Genomic DNA, 14396 nt, shown 5'->3' with positions numbered 1-14396 from the left:
CCCTCGGGTGATCGGCGCACGTCTCCGCTTCAGGCGGCGATCGTGTTTTTCTCAGTGTTGGGCGTCTCTTGGAAGAATTACAGTCTTACTTCATTCTTTTTTTCTACAGTCATCCTAGGTGGGAGAGTGCAGACTCTCCTGTGGACTGTTGGGCGAGGGGAGGTTGGCAACCGCTTTCTCCCGACAAAATGGTTTCTGTACGTCTGTTTATGTCGGGCCTGCTGTAGCTGCTCTGGTAGCAAAATCGTAGCTATCTGAAGTTTCGGAGCGTACCGGCAGCAGCTTGTGTGTGATCTTTCCCCGTTAATTCGCCAGCTAACCGGGCTGCTGCTCCGTTCAGCCGCTTCCCCGGGAGGGGAGAGCAGAGGGTATTGCCTGGCTGTGGTGAGAGCGGCCTGGGTGACGTGCGGGTGTTACACAACGAACACCTAATGAGAGACATGCAGGACCAGTTTGGATCGGTGTCTTTCTTCTGCGGACCCATTAGCCTCAGCTGCATGTAGGTGCTTGCATTAGATGACTTCATTTGTAGGATTCATTCAAGGTTCATCACTGACACTTCAGAAGATTGTGTTGTCATTTTTTTTGTTAACTCGCATTAGTTTCTGTCTGACAGATGCCACGCCATGTTTGCAATTTTGGTACTGCTGTGTCAACTACATGTGATGACATTTGCATTTCCTCACTGCACAGGGAGATTAAATAACTTGAAGCAACCTGAACGGAAAGACGGTAACTTACTTTTAACGTGATTTTATGCTTTTCAAAATAGAACTGTATCTAACTTTGCTTCTGCTGAGAAATCTTTTTATGTACGTAAATAGTTTTTGTTTTGTTGTTTTCATTTTTTAAACTTGATTAAAAAATTAAGCTGTTGTATGCTTAATTTTATAATATTTGAGTATCTTTTGCTGAAATGATTGATAATTGACTTGGATGTTGATATTAAGTATTTATCAGATCCAGTAGTAAATGCAGGTTGGGACAACTGAGCTTTCTCTAGGTCTCTAGGACTATCGTCATTGATATAACCAGAATCCTCTAAGAAATATCAAAATTCCAGAAGTTTGAAATCTGTATTAAGACAGTACTGCTTTGGTACTATTTGAGCACATCACAGTTTTATATGGATATCTAAAATTGCTTTGTATTTCAAAGGGTTTATTTGCTTGTTTTTCGAGATTGGTATTTTTTCTTAATACCAGATCCTCTTACAATACCTTGAAAGATAAACATAATGCTGCTATTGTGGTTCTTGACTTTGGAGTGAGGGAAGTAGAGAGTAATTGAGGTAAAAACAAATGAAGTTCCCCAGAAGGACTCAAGTGCTACAATGCTAAGCCATGTGACACTTAACATTTAAGCATCAGGGCTTCAAAAAGGAATTTGTAACTTAGCTGTCCAGTCTCCTCAGTGGATGAGGACTGCTGAAACCTTAAGACAGACTTTAAAAAGTCATCACATTGAGCAGGAGGCTCCTTCAGGGCAGTATGTTGAGCAGAAAACATGGCTAGCAGAAAAATGCTTGAGATAGGTTATTGATTAAAATCCATATTGCTCTGGGGCATAAAACGTCAGGCTGCCTCTTTCCTGTGAGTTCACAGCACAGAACCCTGTCCAGACAATAGGCCCAGACCACTCCTCCTTTAAAGACAGAGTTGGAAAGAGAGGGACCCAACTCTTTATCCAGTAATTAAGCAAGTAGAACAGTTGCCAAGAGTATGGCATACCTGCATTAAGAGGTGACCCCATCAGCATTTTCTGAACATCTTTTACCAGCAGAGTTACTTTATTCAGCACATTGTGGATGCATTTTTAATTAAATGCTCAGCATGCTAAAACTGCATTTACCGTTTTGTTGAACCAAGGACTGCAGAACTGCATTCAGTTCCCTCATGTATAGGGCAGAATTCAAATGCATCGGTTTCATTCTCCAAATACTATCTTAATCACCAGGTTGCAGGTAATTCAGAGATGGTGATAGGTGTACTTTGACTATATCCTACGAAGTGAAAAAAGTGCAGATAAATGGATAAAGACTCTTCGAAAGAGTATCACTGGGAATTAGGGGTCCTAGGCTCTAGGCAGCTTGCCTATGCCTTCCATGTTAATTAAAATGCATCAATTATCTAAGTTAATTCAGAAGTATAGCTAATACTAGTTGCATGGTAAGGAATGAAACACTACCGAGCAAAACTGAAGATCTCCATTTCAGAAGACTGAAGTTACTCTTGCGATTTGCGCTGAACCAAGATATTGATAATATTTGTTTCCACGTAATTCTTTCGCCTTTCCACTTGTGGGTTTGGTTGTTTGTTTCTTTTGTTTTTAAAATTAAGTCCTTCACTTTGGTTATTCTTAGATATAGCATAAATATTTTAAGCTTAGATTTTCTTGCAATTACTTTAAGATAACAGATTTCCCTTCCTAAGCAAATGTTTGTGCACACATGTGGCTCCCCCAATATATACTGTAATAGTATATAACTTATATAAATACATACTGTAATATTCCTTCAGTATACTATAATATTAAAGACATAAACAAACAGTGTGCAAGTTACACTGCAGTTATCTTAGTTTTCAGAGAGCAAACCATTTTGAGATACCATTGCAAGACCTAACAGTAACCATTAGGGTCAAAATTCCTGAATGATGTGCTAATCTGGCCAAACAAGCTAACAAGAACACAGAGCTAATTTGTAGCTGAATAACTTTATACTGAATCTCATCTCCTTTTTTAGCTGTCTGGCCTGGTGTGTAACAATGCTGTTTCTGCATTACACTTGTAAAAATAATCTTCCAGTCATTTTGCTTAACCAAATAGTCTGAATTTTTTGGAATACAGATTAGGTTTTCACTGAAAACCAAGCCAGAAAACTAGTTCTGTCATACAAAGTGGTTTTTTGGGGGTTTGTGGGTTTTTTTGTTTGGTGTGTTGTCTTTTTTTCTGAAAAGAACCTGTAGCAAGAGCAGGCTAAAACTTGACTATGTAAAATGCCTGGTGAGAAAATGCATTCCTGTAATCCAAAGCCTTCTATAATTTCACTAACTCTTCTGGAATCTCACCTCACAACTTACTCCATGAGGCCTCGTGGAGGCTGTAATAAGCATAAAAGAGGAAGAGAATTAAATGTCTTCCTGTTGTCAGTAAAATTCCTATCATGGACAAATTTAAAACAAATAAACTTGGCAATATGGCAGTCTTTACATAAAACTTGCTGCCATGATTGTGAAAAGAAAACAAATGTAAAACGAATAGGACTGTGCTGCCATGATTTAAAATTCAAATTTCGTTATCAAAATTTGGAACTCACAGATACCAGAATATTGATAAGTGTATATTGGGGATTCTTTAGAAGGAAGGGATTATTTTATTTTTCCTCCTTCTTCTCCCTGCCCTGTCCCCCCCCAGCCTCCTTCCTCCAGTATGTCAGTTTCAATCTGACTGAATTTCTGCTTTATGTGACTATTACTTTGTTCTTAAGAGCTCCAGTAAAAAAGATGCCCTCATCTCAGAAGGGATAACACCCAAACTTGATCAACAGCTGTCACGAGAATCAAATTCTCTTGGCCAGTATAAGGAATAGCTGAAACGTTTTATGATAAAGGAAAATAAGTTTATTTTATATTGCATAGTTAGAAAAGTTAGCAGCGAAGACAACATTTTATGAGGAGGCCTTGATGTTTCTTTTTCCTGTATGTAGTTGAGAGATTCTAGGGGAAGAAGTGGTCTCAATGTGCTCCTTTAGGATAGTAACCATTCTTTAAAAATACCAGATTTAGCTTTCCTAACTTGTTTTGAATCAGCTTGATTTTTTTTTTTTTTAAATTAGTGTTCACATCAGGAAAGGAGGCCAATTTATTCATTGGACGACATCTTCTGAATAACAGATTCGATTTTGAAGCATTCACAGCAGATAACCTGGAAAGAGAATGCTTTGAAGAGCTGTGCAATTATGAAGAAGCAAGAGAAGTTTTTGAGGACCCTGATAAAACGGTAGCTGTTCAAACTGAATTTAATATACTGAAGGAGGTTATTGACTAAATCATTACTGAATCTAAATACTGTAGCCCTTCTGAAAACAGCACTTAAGATGATTGCTTAATTTACTGTAAAAGTAGAGGCCCCAATTAGATGGGGTTATCACTTTAGGTACACAGTGAATACACTTGAATATGTACTGTTGTCTTGAAGACTTAGACAAGGGCTCCCATTCTGCAAACAAATACAAATGAAATTTCAGATGTACTGCTTGTGGATCTACCTATACGTGTTTTCAGAATCTCATCTTTTTTTTTTTTTTGGTAACTTCTCAGCATCCAATCTGAATGGGTTCCACATGCTGTACGTATTAATTGGCTGATTGTGTCCTTGTTTCATGCCAAAGAAATATTTTAGAAGAGAGGAGTACAGAGCACAGCTGCAGCTATTGCTGAGGATTCCTATGGCATTATCTTCTAAATCACTACCTATATACAGCTTGGAAGAAGCCTGGTATAGAAGAGAGAAAAATACATAAGAAACCTTTCAGCCCAGTAATGGAACGTGATGATCGTCTGAAGACTGGCTCTTGCTGCATGCAGCAAGAATCTCTTCATGATTCTAGGCATGCTCTGCACTAACCTGCAGAAGGAGCAAGGAATACACTCCTGTTCTGAAGGTGGAAATGTTAGTTTTCCATCACTAACATTTTCCTAAGAAAAAGATGAAGGTGTTAGATCGGAATCTTGGGAGTCTTTTGCTGTGTAGCAAAAGTAGAAATTTTAGCTAAATGCATTTAATGCATAACAGTCATACAACATAAAGGTTTTTCTCTTAAATGAATCCCATTATTTTTCCTAGCTGATAGCATGCTGTTCATGCCAATGTCTAATTGTTAAGAACTTGACTTTGCCTCACTAATATTCTTCTATAGGAATTTACAAAGATTAATTGTAAGCATTTTTTTAGTGTCAGAATATATGCTAACTTCGACTGTAATCAGGCAGAAATGAGGCAACATCAACGCACTTTTCTCTTTTACCAGCTGGCAGTTTCATCTTTGTGAAATTGTAATTTTTATGCAAACTTGGATGTGTGAGAAAAATACGGTGGGATAAGCAAGTACAATCAGCAGGAGTTGCTTCTATTTATGCCATTGTTAAATTTTGCCCACATTACCACATTAAAAAAATTGTCAATAAGCCTGCCAATTATGTGTATCATATAAATCTGATCCTTTGTGGTTTTATAGATGGATTTTTGGAAAGACTATTCAATTAAAGGCCCTAAAATAAAAATAGGTAAGTCATCTTTTTATTCTTTTCTTATATTGCAATATTTTGTGTTGTTATAATAGTACATTCTTAAAAATACACCATGCATTCAGTTAGCAAAATCAGAATTGATCTTTTTACTGAAATTCACTGTGAACTGTGCAAGTATATTGCATTATCTGATACGATACAACAGACCTCGCTCAAGAGTCTTATAGTGGGATCCATTATCAGTCTGTAGGTAAAAACAATATAATTTTCTTGTCCATTTATATGTTTTATTACACAGTCAGTAAACTTTGCAGTAATTCTGTGGCTGCTTTCTGTGGTTTGGTTTTGTTTGTGTCCGTCCTGTTCGCTCCCCCATTTCTTTAATAGTAATATAACAGTCTGATTAAGGTTCAGAGTAGTCTTATGCCAGATGTTTTATTAAAAACTGCTCAGTATGACATGAGGAAAGATCTACAGCCTGATCAAGGCCACAAGTATGTGAAGTAGTATTTGGAAGGCATTAGAAGACAGACATATCAACAGTTTTATGCACAGAAAAGGGAATATCTACTCACTTTTGCTTTAAGCTGAATGCGAATGATACTCCTGGGTTGTGTTGCACACATATTATGGCTTCTCACAGCAAGCTAGACATTAGTGGGAAGGAACAGCCTTATAGCACAGCAAAATTAGTATTTTACAGTATATACAGTATACTCTGTAGAAGGAAAGAAAACATAATGAAAATAACCAATGTTTTATCTTCAGGTGATGAGACACTACAGAAGATTAACGTTACAGGACTTCTCATCAGTCTGGTTGCTGCTGGAGTACTGTTAGTTATAATTGTACTGCTTATCTTCTATTGCTGCAAAAGTAGATGCAAATCAAGGCAACCATCAGGGTAAGGAATTTCACTGCTTAAAAAACAAACACCAAAACAAACTCTTGCTTAAGAGTGGAATTTAAAAAACACTGTGGGTTCACCTAACTGTATTCTCAGAGAATCCAATGGGAGTTCTGGTTCTTACTTTCCTGGAAGCAAAGGTAGGTGAGCACTACCAGCAGCTGTGCTGAAGTTAGTAACACAGAGATGTAAAACACTTGCATGGCTGACGTACCTTTGGGGTTTTTTTTTTGTGTGTGTTCTTGGTTCCAAAATATTCTTACTAGAAAGATGGAATAATTTTAATAGGTTGGGGCCTGCAATGGAAAGTCTTAATGTATTCTGCTCACTCTTTAAAGTAAGCTGTATGCTCTTCATGGCATGTAGTCTGCCTCAGATGTGAAATGAAGGAAATGCTTCTTTACCAATTCTCTAGGCCTGCTTGTTCCTTTATCCTAAACTTGAAAGGAATACAAGAGAATTCTGTGCTTTCTCTTCCCTATAAATTTCACATTACTGAGTTGTTCTTACCCTGTGGTTTGGAGAGAGTATCTGGCTTCTGGTCTTTATGGTCATTGAAGGCAATCTATTTTTATTGTATTTTTTTTGTTGTTTGGGTAGGTTTTTTGGGGTTTTGTTTGTTTGTTTCTACAACTAAGACTTTATATTCTTTCTTCCCTTTAAAACGGAACCTGCCACTTATAATGCTGTTAACTTTGTTTAGGTACTTGGATTATGTAAGAAGACGTAATTCATCTAGCATCTTCAGAAGGCATGAAGAATTTTCTTTAAACCCACTTCCTCTCAGAACTGATGATTCAGGACTACCAACTTATGAGCAAGCAGTTACTTCAGATGGACAACACAATGTGCCACCCCCCCCTTATCCAGGGCCCCCAGAACGGCCACGGGTATTTAAAAAGTCTATGTCGCTTCCTGCCCCTTAGTCACAAAACTCCTTCTGGGGGGGATTACTGAAACAGAACATACTTTTTTAAAAAGTGTGTGCTACCTTGCATATTGCAAGACAGTTTACAAAAATGTGAAAGATCTTTAGCACAACTAGGAACAAGTGAAGGTCCCGTTTGGGACACAAGGTGATCTGTTGCAAAGGCTGCACAAGGTTATTGCGCTAAGAGGAGGGAATGCATAAAGAGCAAGTCTTGTACTGACATCCTCTTCCATGTGCACTTTGAGCCACCCCATCATACTATTAATGTTTCATTAACAGTTTCATCTCTTGTTTTTCTTCAGAAGGAACAGTATTTTAATTGGTTTTATTGACACTAACCATTTTTTGTGACTATTAATACTTTAAACCACTGTAAGAAGTCTACTTTGTTGTTTGATATATTCACTTCATTGCTGTGTGAATTTTCGATTAATTCTAGTAATAGCCTAGAGTATGAAAATTATTTCATGATTTGATTTTCAAATGTATATATATTATTGCTTCTGGATTACACTGGTTTGTTTTAGGCATTGCTGGTAAACATTACTGAATTTGTTGTATTTTTGTGATTCTAATTTTGGATGAAAAGGAGCCATTAATTGCATGGCACATTACCCCTTCAGACAAAGTATACTTTTATCAAGTGGTTTTGATGCTCAGCACTAAATACCAGGTTGAAGAGAGTAAGTGGAACACTATGAGTCAGGGCATGTTAAGCAAATAGCTAGAGATTTGACCCTTGTTAAAAAAGTACCCAGGTTTCACAGATAAATGTTTCTCCTGCAGTTTAAAAATTTAAATGCTGAAAAAGACATTTAGTTTGTTGAATCAAAGGCCAGACTACCGCATAGAAGCACTTTGCCCAAGTATGTATTGCCCTACTGGGATGACAAAATGATACCTTTAAGTAGAATGAAACATCATATTCAATAAATAACCAGTATCCCCAGAACCATCGTAAAGAATTTCAGGGAGTTACTGGTTAACTGTATCAACATAATTTCTGTATCTCCAGTAGTAGCCACCCTTAATTTTACATCTTATTAAAATATCAGCCCCCAGCATTATATGGCCTACGATCTTGCTGAGCAAGTCACAGACCAACATTGCTGTCCCTTTACCTCCTAGTCAAATAGCAGCATAGTGGAGAAGGCTTCCCATAGCCACAGGAAGCCATATTAGAGGGTCTCACAGGCAACATGTCAGGCTGGTGTTTTCTTGTATTACAGTAGCGATATAGCTGGACACATGCAATGGAGTTTTTTAAGAAGCAACAAATCCCGTGCCCCCCCCCCAGTGCTGACAGCAGCAAAGGGTATTTTAATTTGGTGCCTAAAACGCACTTTGTAAAGGCTGAATATTCATATGTAACATTTCACTGAATTTTACAGTTTTTAACATGCTAGAACCTACTGTGCTATCGAGTGAGATGCAGAGGATTGCTGTGAGATTTTTAATCTGTAAATGCTTTTGTAAGGAATAAAATGCTCCAAATCTTGGAATATAAAGAGTGTAGACTGAAAATGCTACACAAGGAGGGCCTTGCACTTTGAAAAATACATACAGCCCAGCTGGTATCAGTGGACAGTGGACTGTGTTCTTATTCCTAAAGCCTCAGCATCAGATTTGGCTTTTGACAAGTCACAAACCTCTTTGCAGCTTCTTTCATGTTGAGAGATTGGGGAAGCCCCTTGTTGGGAGAGCTTCAGTTCATTTTTTCCTCACTTGTAAAAGCATTCTGAAGTTCTTGAAGGTTACTATTCTGTAAGACTGAAATAAGGGAATAGTGCGAAATTACTGTCAATAACCAAAATACAGAGTTATGATGAAGCTATGGAAATACAAGCTTGCAGACACATTTTTCCCATATTTCCTTTTCGTTCAGCTAACAATTTTTACATTTGTTAATGTGCATCTTGAGGTATAGAGCACACTTTTGTTTAGATTTTTCCTGGGATTCAAAACTCACTAATTTAATGGGACTGATAGGAGCACTTTCAAGGAAAAGGATTTCACAGGGCTTATGAGAGTTTAGAGATTCTTTAGTGTTGCTACAGTGATGTACACATCTGGCAGTCACATTTTAAATAAACTACAGAAATTGTACAGAAACCTTTAATCACCTGAAATTTGGTTCTTCTACTATTCCTACAAATCATTCGCAAATGATTCTGTGCAATGCAAGCAAAAATCTTGTCCTTCATAATTAATAAAAAAAACCTTAAGATGGTGTAACTTAAACATCAATGGTATAGCGCTTTAGGCAGTAGACTGCACCTTCTGTGGGGTATAGCACTTCAAATTTACTCAAAGAATCTGCATTTTAGATCCTGAAGATACTCAAAATATGCAGTAACTGACATTCAAATCCAGGTTACGTGTAACATGACAATTGGCAAGACACATTCTGCTTATTATCGATAAGGAGCAAAGTTTAAAATTGAGTTGAACGTAATGCAAGCTTACCTGTCCTTGTAAAGGGAGAAAATTCCTTTGAATGACAGTTGTTCGGGTTGAGCTTGTTTTCTTCTTTCATACATTGACGCCTGGCCCAGGACATTCTTACCTTGTATCTTGTCTCATTTTAGAACTCCTGATTCATCAGGGTTAGCAAAGGAACAATCAACAAGAAGTAAGACTGTGGTGACTTGTGCATTCAGATGTGTTGCCACATTTCCAAATTTTACATGCAGTTTCCTTTGAAAATGCAGTTGCTATTAGAATATTGAAAACGGCAAATATTCCTTAGGTGGGAAGAGGAGGAGGAGGAGGAAGAACGTAGATTTTGAGGTGCAAAGCAGCACCATGTTTAATCTAATTTGTATACAAATGTAAATCATCAGTGTTTTGACTTCTGGACTTTCTTTCAAGGACCAGTAGGAAAGGCAGTGGATTTTAAGTAAATTAACAGAGATCTACTATGATAGTTGAAAACAAAAGTGTCTACATAAAATACTGGGAAAAATTCTGTTTCTCTCGGAACAGGTTTAAACATGTCACACTAAATGCTGTTAGCTATTGCCTGGAACAATTTTCCAAAATTTAGCCCTTTCAGCATCATACAAGATTACAGCATGCAACTTTTCATAAATCAGGATAGATTATTAGTTAGAGCAAATAACTGAGGGTCAGAAAAGGGGTCTCTGGCTCTGCCAGTTGAAAAATAAATCACTTAACCTGTTTTTTTGCTTCAGTGAAATAAGAAAGCCTACTATTTGATCTGTTAAATTCTCTGATGAACAGTAGTACAAGCATTATGTATTTCTAGGTTTTGGGGTTTTTTTGTTGGGGTTTTTGTGAATTCGTTAGAAGAGCAAAACCGAAGTACCCAATGGAAGTGCACTTCCTCACCACGGTTCATGAAAATGTCAGTCACAAAGCATTTGATTCTGGTCCTGTCAAAGTCTATGGCAACCATTTTATTGGCTTCAGCTGAACTGGGATTAGAGCCAAAAATGAAACAGCTGATCACTTCAGGTAATAAAAAGTATAATGCTCTGCCAAATTATTTACCACAATGCTGTTGCCAAGCCTAATACAGGGTATTCTATTGTTTTAATGATGCCTACTTATATTAACTAGAAAGTTTAAGGCTGATTGGCCCTTAGAAAGTGTACTTGAAATTTGGAAAGCGTAGGAAAATTCCTTGTCTTTCCTCAGATTGCGAGCCACGAATAAGCTGCATTAATTACCTGTAGGTTATTAGCAACACTGTTTGATTACTTTGACCAATAGTACACGTTCATTTAAAGCTTTTTAAAAAAAACAAAACAAAACACCACAACAACAAAACAACAAACTTTTCTATCCACAGTCCCATCTGCCAACGAAAGTTTTATTGCTGCTATCCTCACTTGTTCCATGTGGTGTAGAGAACAGGAAGGCAACCCCAGGTTTAAAAGCCATCTTTCAAACGCTTCAAGCTTGCTCTTTCTGTATTGTAAATGTCTTTCAATTAATTCCTATCACATACAAATTTATCGCTAACATTTTGACAGTCAAGAAATTGGATGTATTTTCCTCTCCAAAATCTTAAGCACGTCTTTCCAAATACCCTGCTGTTTATATTCAGGTGGTAACTTTTGACCATTTCCAGTCATTTCTGAACTATGTCAACAGTTCTTGTTACTTTATCTTATGAACATATTTCCTTCTACTCACCTGACAGAGCCTTTTGAATGCACTTGCCACTGGTTATATTTTAATTCTAACTTTGATGTTAAGTGCTGTCATTTTGTTGTGTGAGGGGCAGCAGTATTTTAAACTCTGCTAGTCTCTCTATTATTTTGTAAAACAATTTCCAAATAAACGTTTATGCAGGTTAATCATAGCAAAAGAGAAAATGCTAATTTAGCCTATGATAAAATGTTAAAAACCTCTGAAAACCCTCTTTTTTAAAAAAAAAAAAATTAAGTTGGTAACAGCATGCACTCTTCTTAAAGGGAGCTTATAAGAAAGATGGAGACAGACATTTTAGTAGAGCCTGTCGCAATAGGACAAGGAGGGGGTAATGGTTTTAAATTGAAAGAGAGTAGATTTAGACTAGATATAAGGAAGAAATTTTTTACGATGAGGGTGGCAAAACACTGGAACATGTTGCCCCGAGAGGTAGTAGATGCCCCATCCCTGGAAACATTCAAGGTCAGGTTGGACAGGGCTTTCAGCAACCTGATCGAGTTGAAGATGTCCCTGCTTACTGCAGGGGGGGGTTTGGACTAGATGACCTTTAAAGGTCCCTTCCAACCCAAACCATTCTATGATTCTTCACACCACATGGCACCTATCAACAGAGAAAAAGGGTCATGGTTTGTTTTCTTTAACATTGGCAATTTCTACTCTGGAAGCTTCCTACTTCACTGCTGTAGTTCACTTAAGCATCTGAGGTTCTGAACCATGAACTGTAGTCACTGAAGTTGAAGTCTTCAAGACACACAAGCCAACTTGACCAGGTGTCATACCCTTCCATTCTTCCTTGACTTTCACCAGACCTTTGGTGAGAAGATTTAACATCATAACGTGGCCGAAAAATATCCACTTTCTTAGGGTTAGCAACATGAGCAAGATCATTCCAGTGAGGACCAGAACAGGCATGCAAAAGCAAGGCAGGAAGCAGGACTTCGTTTGGTAACAGTGATTTCAATCCGAAGAGAAGGTACGCGTTGCGCAATGAGAATAAACTTCTGCAGAGAGGCAGGAGGGACGGACGAGGGCAGCTGGAGCCAATACTGTAGCACCAGGAACCACACTGAATTAAGCCACTCTTGTTTTGCCCACTGAAGACAATAGTCAGATTTGTGCTCTTTCTCCCAACCACACAAGATAAGCTGAGCTAGCTGGTTAAAACTCCCCAAAGAATACCAGAATCTCCTCCTATATTTGAACATCCAATGAAGCTTTTTGATCAGTCAACTGAACTGAGATTTGGAATACAGCTGGTGGGGTATAGCTGCTTCATTCTCAGTAAAAGTCTTGGGAAAATAGGATCCCAGTTGTTTGGAAAATGTCTTTTATGTCATCTGTTTACAGTATTACGACTCTAGCTATATAGTTCCCAGCTACATAAAAATGAGGAGTTTGTATCTACTGGATTTCAACAATTCTGAAAATTAGGTGGAAGTTGAGCAAATTTACAGCATTCTGACACTACTTACTGTTTTTTAAAAAAAAAAGCTAGCTAAAACTCAGATCAATACAATTCCCCATCTAACTTTTAATCTCTGTGTTCATTTAATGGAAAGCCAGCCCATTCACTTTGAAACGTCAAAAACAATTACTGCACAACTGCCCTGACTAATTTGGCAAAATACTGAAATGTCAGCAAAAGACTAGCTCCAGCTGGGAACAGCAGGTCCTGTGATGCACCAACAAGGGAAGCACTAGTAGTTCCATTAGTGTTTCAACTACAGTTTAGTTTGCTGTTGACCCATGGGGGAGCAACCTCCCCAAATTTTCACCAGGTGGACACCATTCCTCTATTTTACCATAAAATACATTACCTTTTACGTAACTTCACAATGGCAACTACACTGATTGCTTATATGGAAAACAACAGAACAGTATCAAATGTATTTTCACTATTTTTGGTGCAGTAAGTTTCATCCATGTTTAAAATACATACAACTACATTAACTACTTCGGCTTTACATTGAACTTTTCATTTCTTTCTGGTTTTTTTTTTCTTCTTTTCTTATTGTTCTACTTATAATTTGCTATTGAAAGTTTTTCCTTCTCGGATTCCTTTTTCTGTGTCTATTCATAATCTGCTATTGCACACACTCACCTGTTTGCTGCTTAAATTTTTTTCTTTTTTTTCTTTCCTGGACATGGTTCCCAAGCACTTGGTCTCCTCTGAAAACTGCTCTTCTTGCATAGCTTCCCTAGTCTCTTCATAGAGATAGCAAGGCCTTTAGCTCCTCCTTTCTTTGCACAGCACCTAGACTACAGAAACAAGGGGCCATTGGATGCAGGCATCTCGCTACCTGCATTCTGGGAGCCTCTACAAGCCCACACTTTAAAGGTAGCAGCCAGACTTCAAAGGATCAGGAAAAATACTTCAGTCTAGAAACTGGTACACTTAAACACAAGTTTTGAAAAGGCCTTATAACAGGTTTTAAATTTCTGATGCAGTGCCTACTTCATTTACAAAATAAGAAACACCTGTGATCGCTCAAGTTGTTCAAGCAGCTTCAGTTTAATTTCTCTAAAGATCAGCAACTACTAAGTATTGAATATATAAACATCCAGTATTTGATGTTAAATACCCAGCATGGACAGAAAACAAAGGAAAATACCTAGTAAGAGTTAAAATACTCCCTGTTAAAACTATGAGTTCGTTCAAGAGCAAAGTTAAGTTTTCTTTTTCCTACATGTCATCGCACATTTCTCCCACTTACCTTATACCAGTTCTGGTGCTTACTAGATGGCTTCATAAATCATCCAGCAAAAACATACCCAGCTTTCTCGTGAGCAGACAAGTTGAATCAACACAAGTGCCAGTGGTGGCACCTTGGAAGGTGTGGAACCATCTGGCCAGAAGGAGGATTGGGAAAGTGAAGGAAACGAGGCCTTCCATCTCATTGCTGCAGCGAGCTTTCTACCAGCTCAGTCATCTCTTGTCATGTCAGGAGAAGTACTGTGGTTTTGTAGATCAGCTTTAGTTCAATAGAATGAATTATGAAGATTTTGCTTCATTTGTTTGTACATATACTTAAGCCTTTTATCAAATAAATGCGCAGAGTAGTATATGTAAAGAAACGGAAAGAAAGAGAGTATTTGCTGTGAGGCTCCAGGATCAAGTGTGTCCTTTGAA

General features: G+C 37.8%; 1 protein-coding gene across 1 annotated transcript; it reads left to right on the top strand.

The window, feature by feature from the left end:
- Window positions 1-626: 626 nt before the first annotated feature.
- Window positions 627-7082, top strand: PRRG4 (proline rich Gla (G-carboxyglutamic acid) 4 (transmembrane)). The gene is made up of 5 exons (XM_009697110.1): window positions 627-732; window positions 3836-3999; window positions 5237-5285; window positions 6018-6153; window positions 6860-7082. The coding sequence occupies exons 1-5, from the start codon at window positions 627-629 to the stop codon at window positions 7080-7082; spliced, it is 678 nt and encodes a 225-aa protein (XP_009695412.1).
- Window positions 7083-14396: the final 7314 nt, after the last annotated feature.

The sequence above is a fragment of the Cariama cristata genome, unplaced genomic scaffold (genome assembly GCF_000690535.1).
Source record: "Cariama cristata isolate BGI_N322 unplaced genomic scaffold, ASM69053v1 scaffold15080, whole genome shotgun sequence".
NCBI lineage: Eukaryota > Metazoa > Chordata > Aves > Cariamiformes > Cariamidae > Cariama > Cariama cristata.
Note: the sequence above shows the minus strand (reverse complement) of the source record. Positions and strands in the feature narration are given on the sequence as shown.

Excerpts from the sequence above, each read along its gene's own strand:
- PRRG4 (XM_009697110.1), top strand. The coding sequence starts at position 627 with ATGTTTGCAATTTTGGTACTGCTGTGTCAACTACATGTGATGACATTT. Across the intron at positions 5,286-6,017 it reads AGGCCCTAAAATAAAAATAG|GTGATGAGACACTACAGAAG; the intron begins GTAAGTCATCTT and ends TTTTATCTTCAG. Across the intron at positions 6,154-6,859 it reads AAATCAAGGCAACCATCAGG|GTACTTGGATTATGTAAGAA; the intron begins GTAAGGAATTTC and ends AACTTTGTTTAG.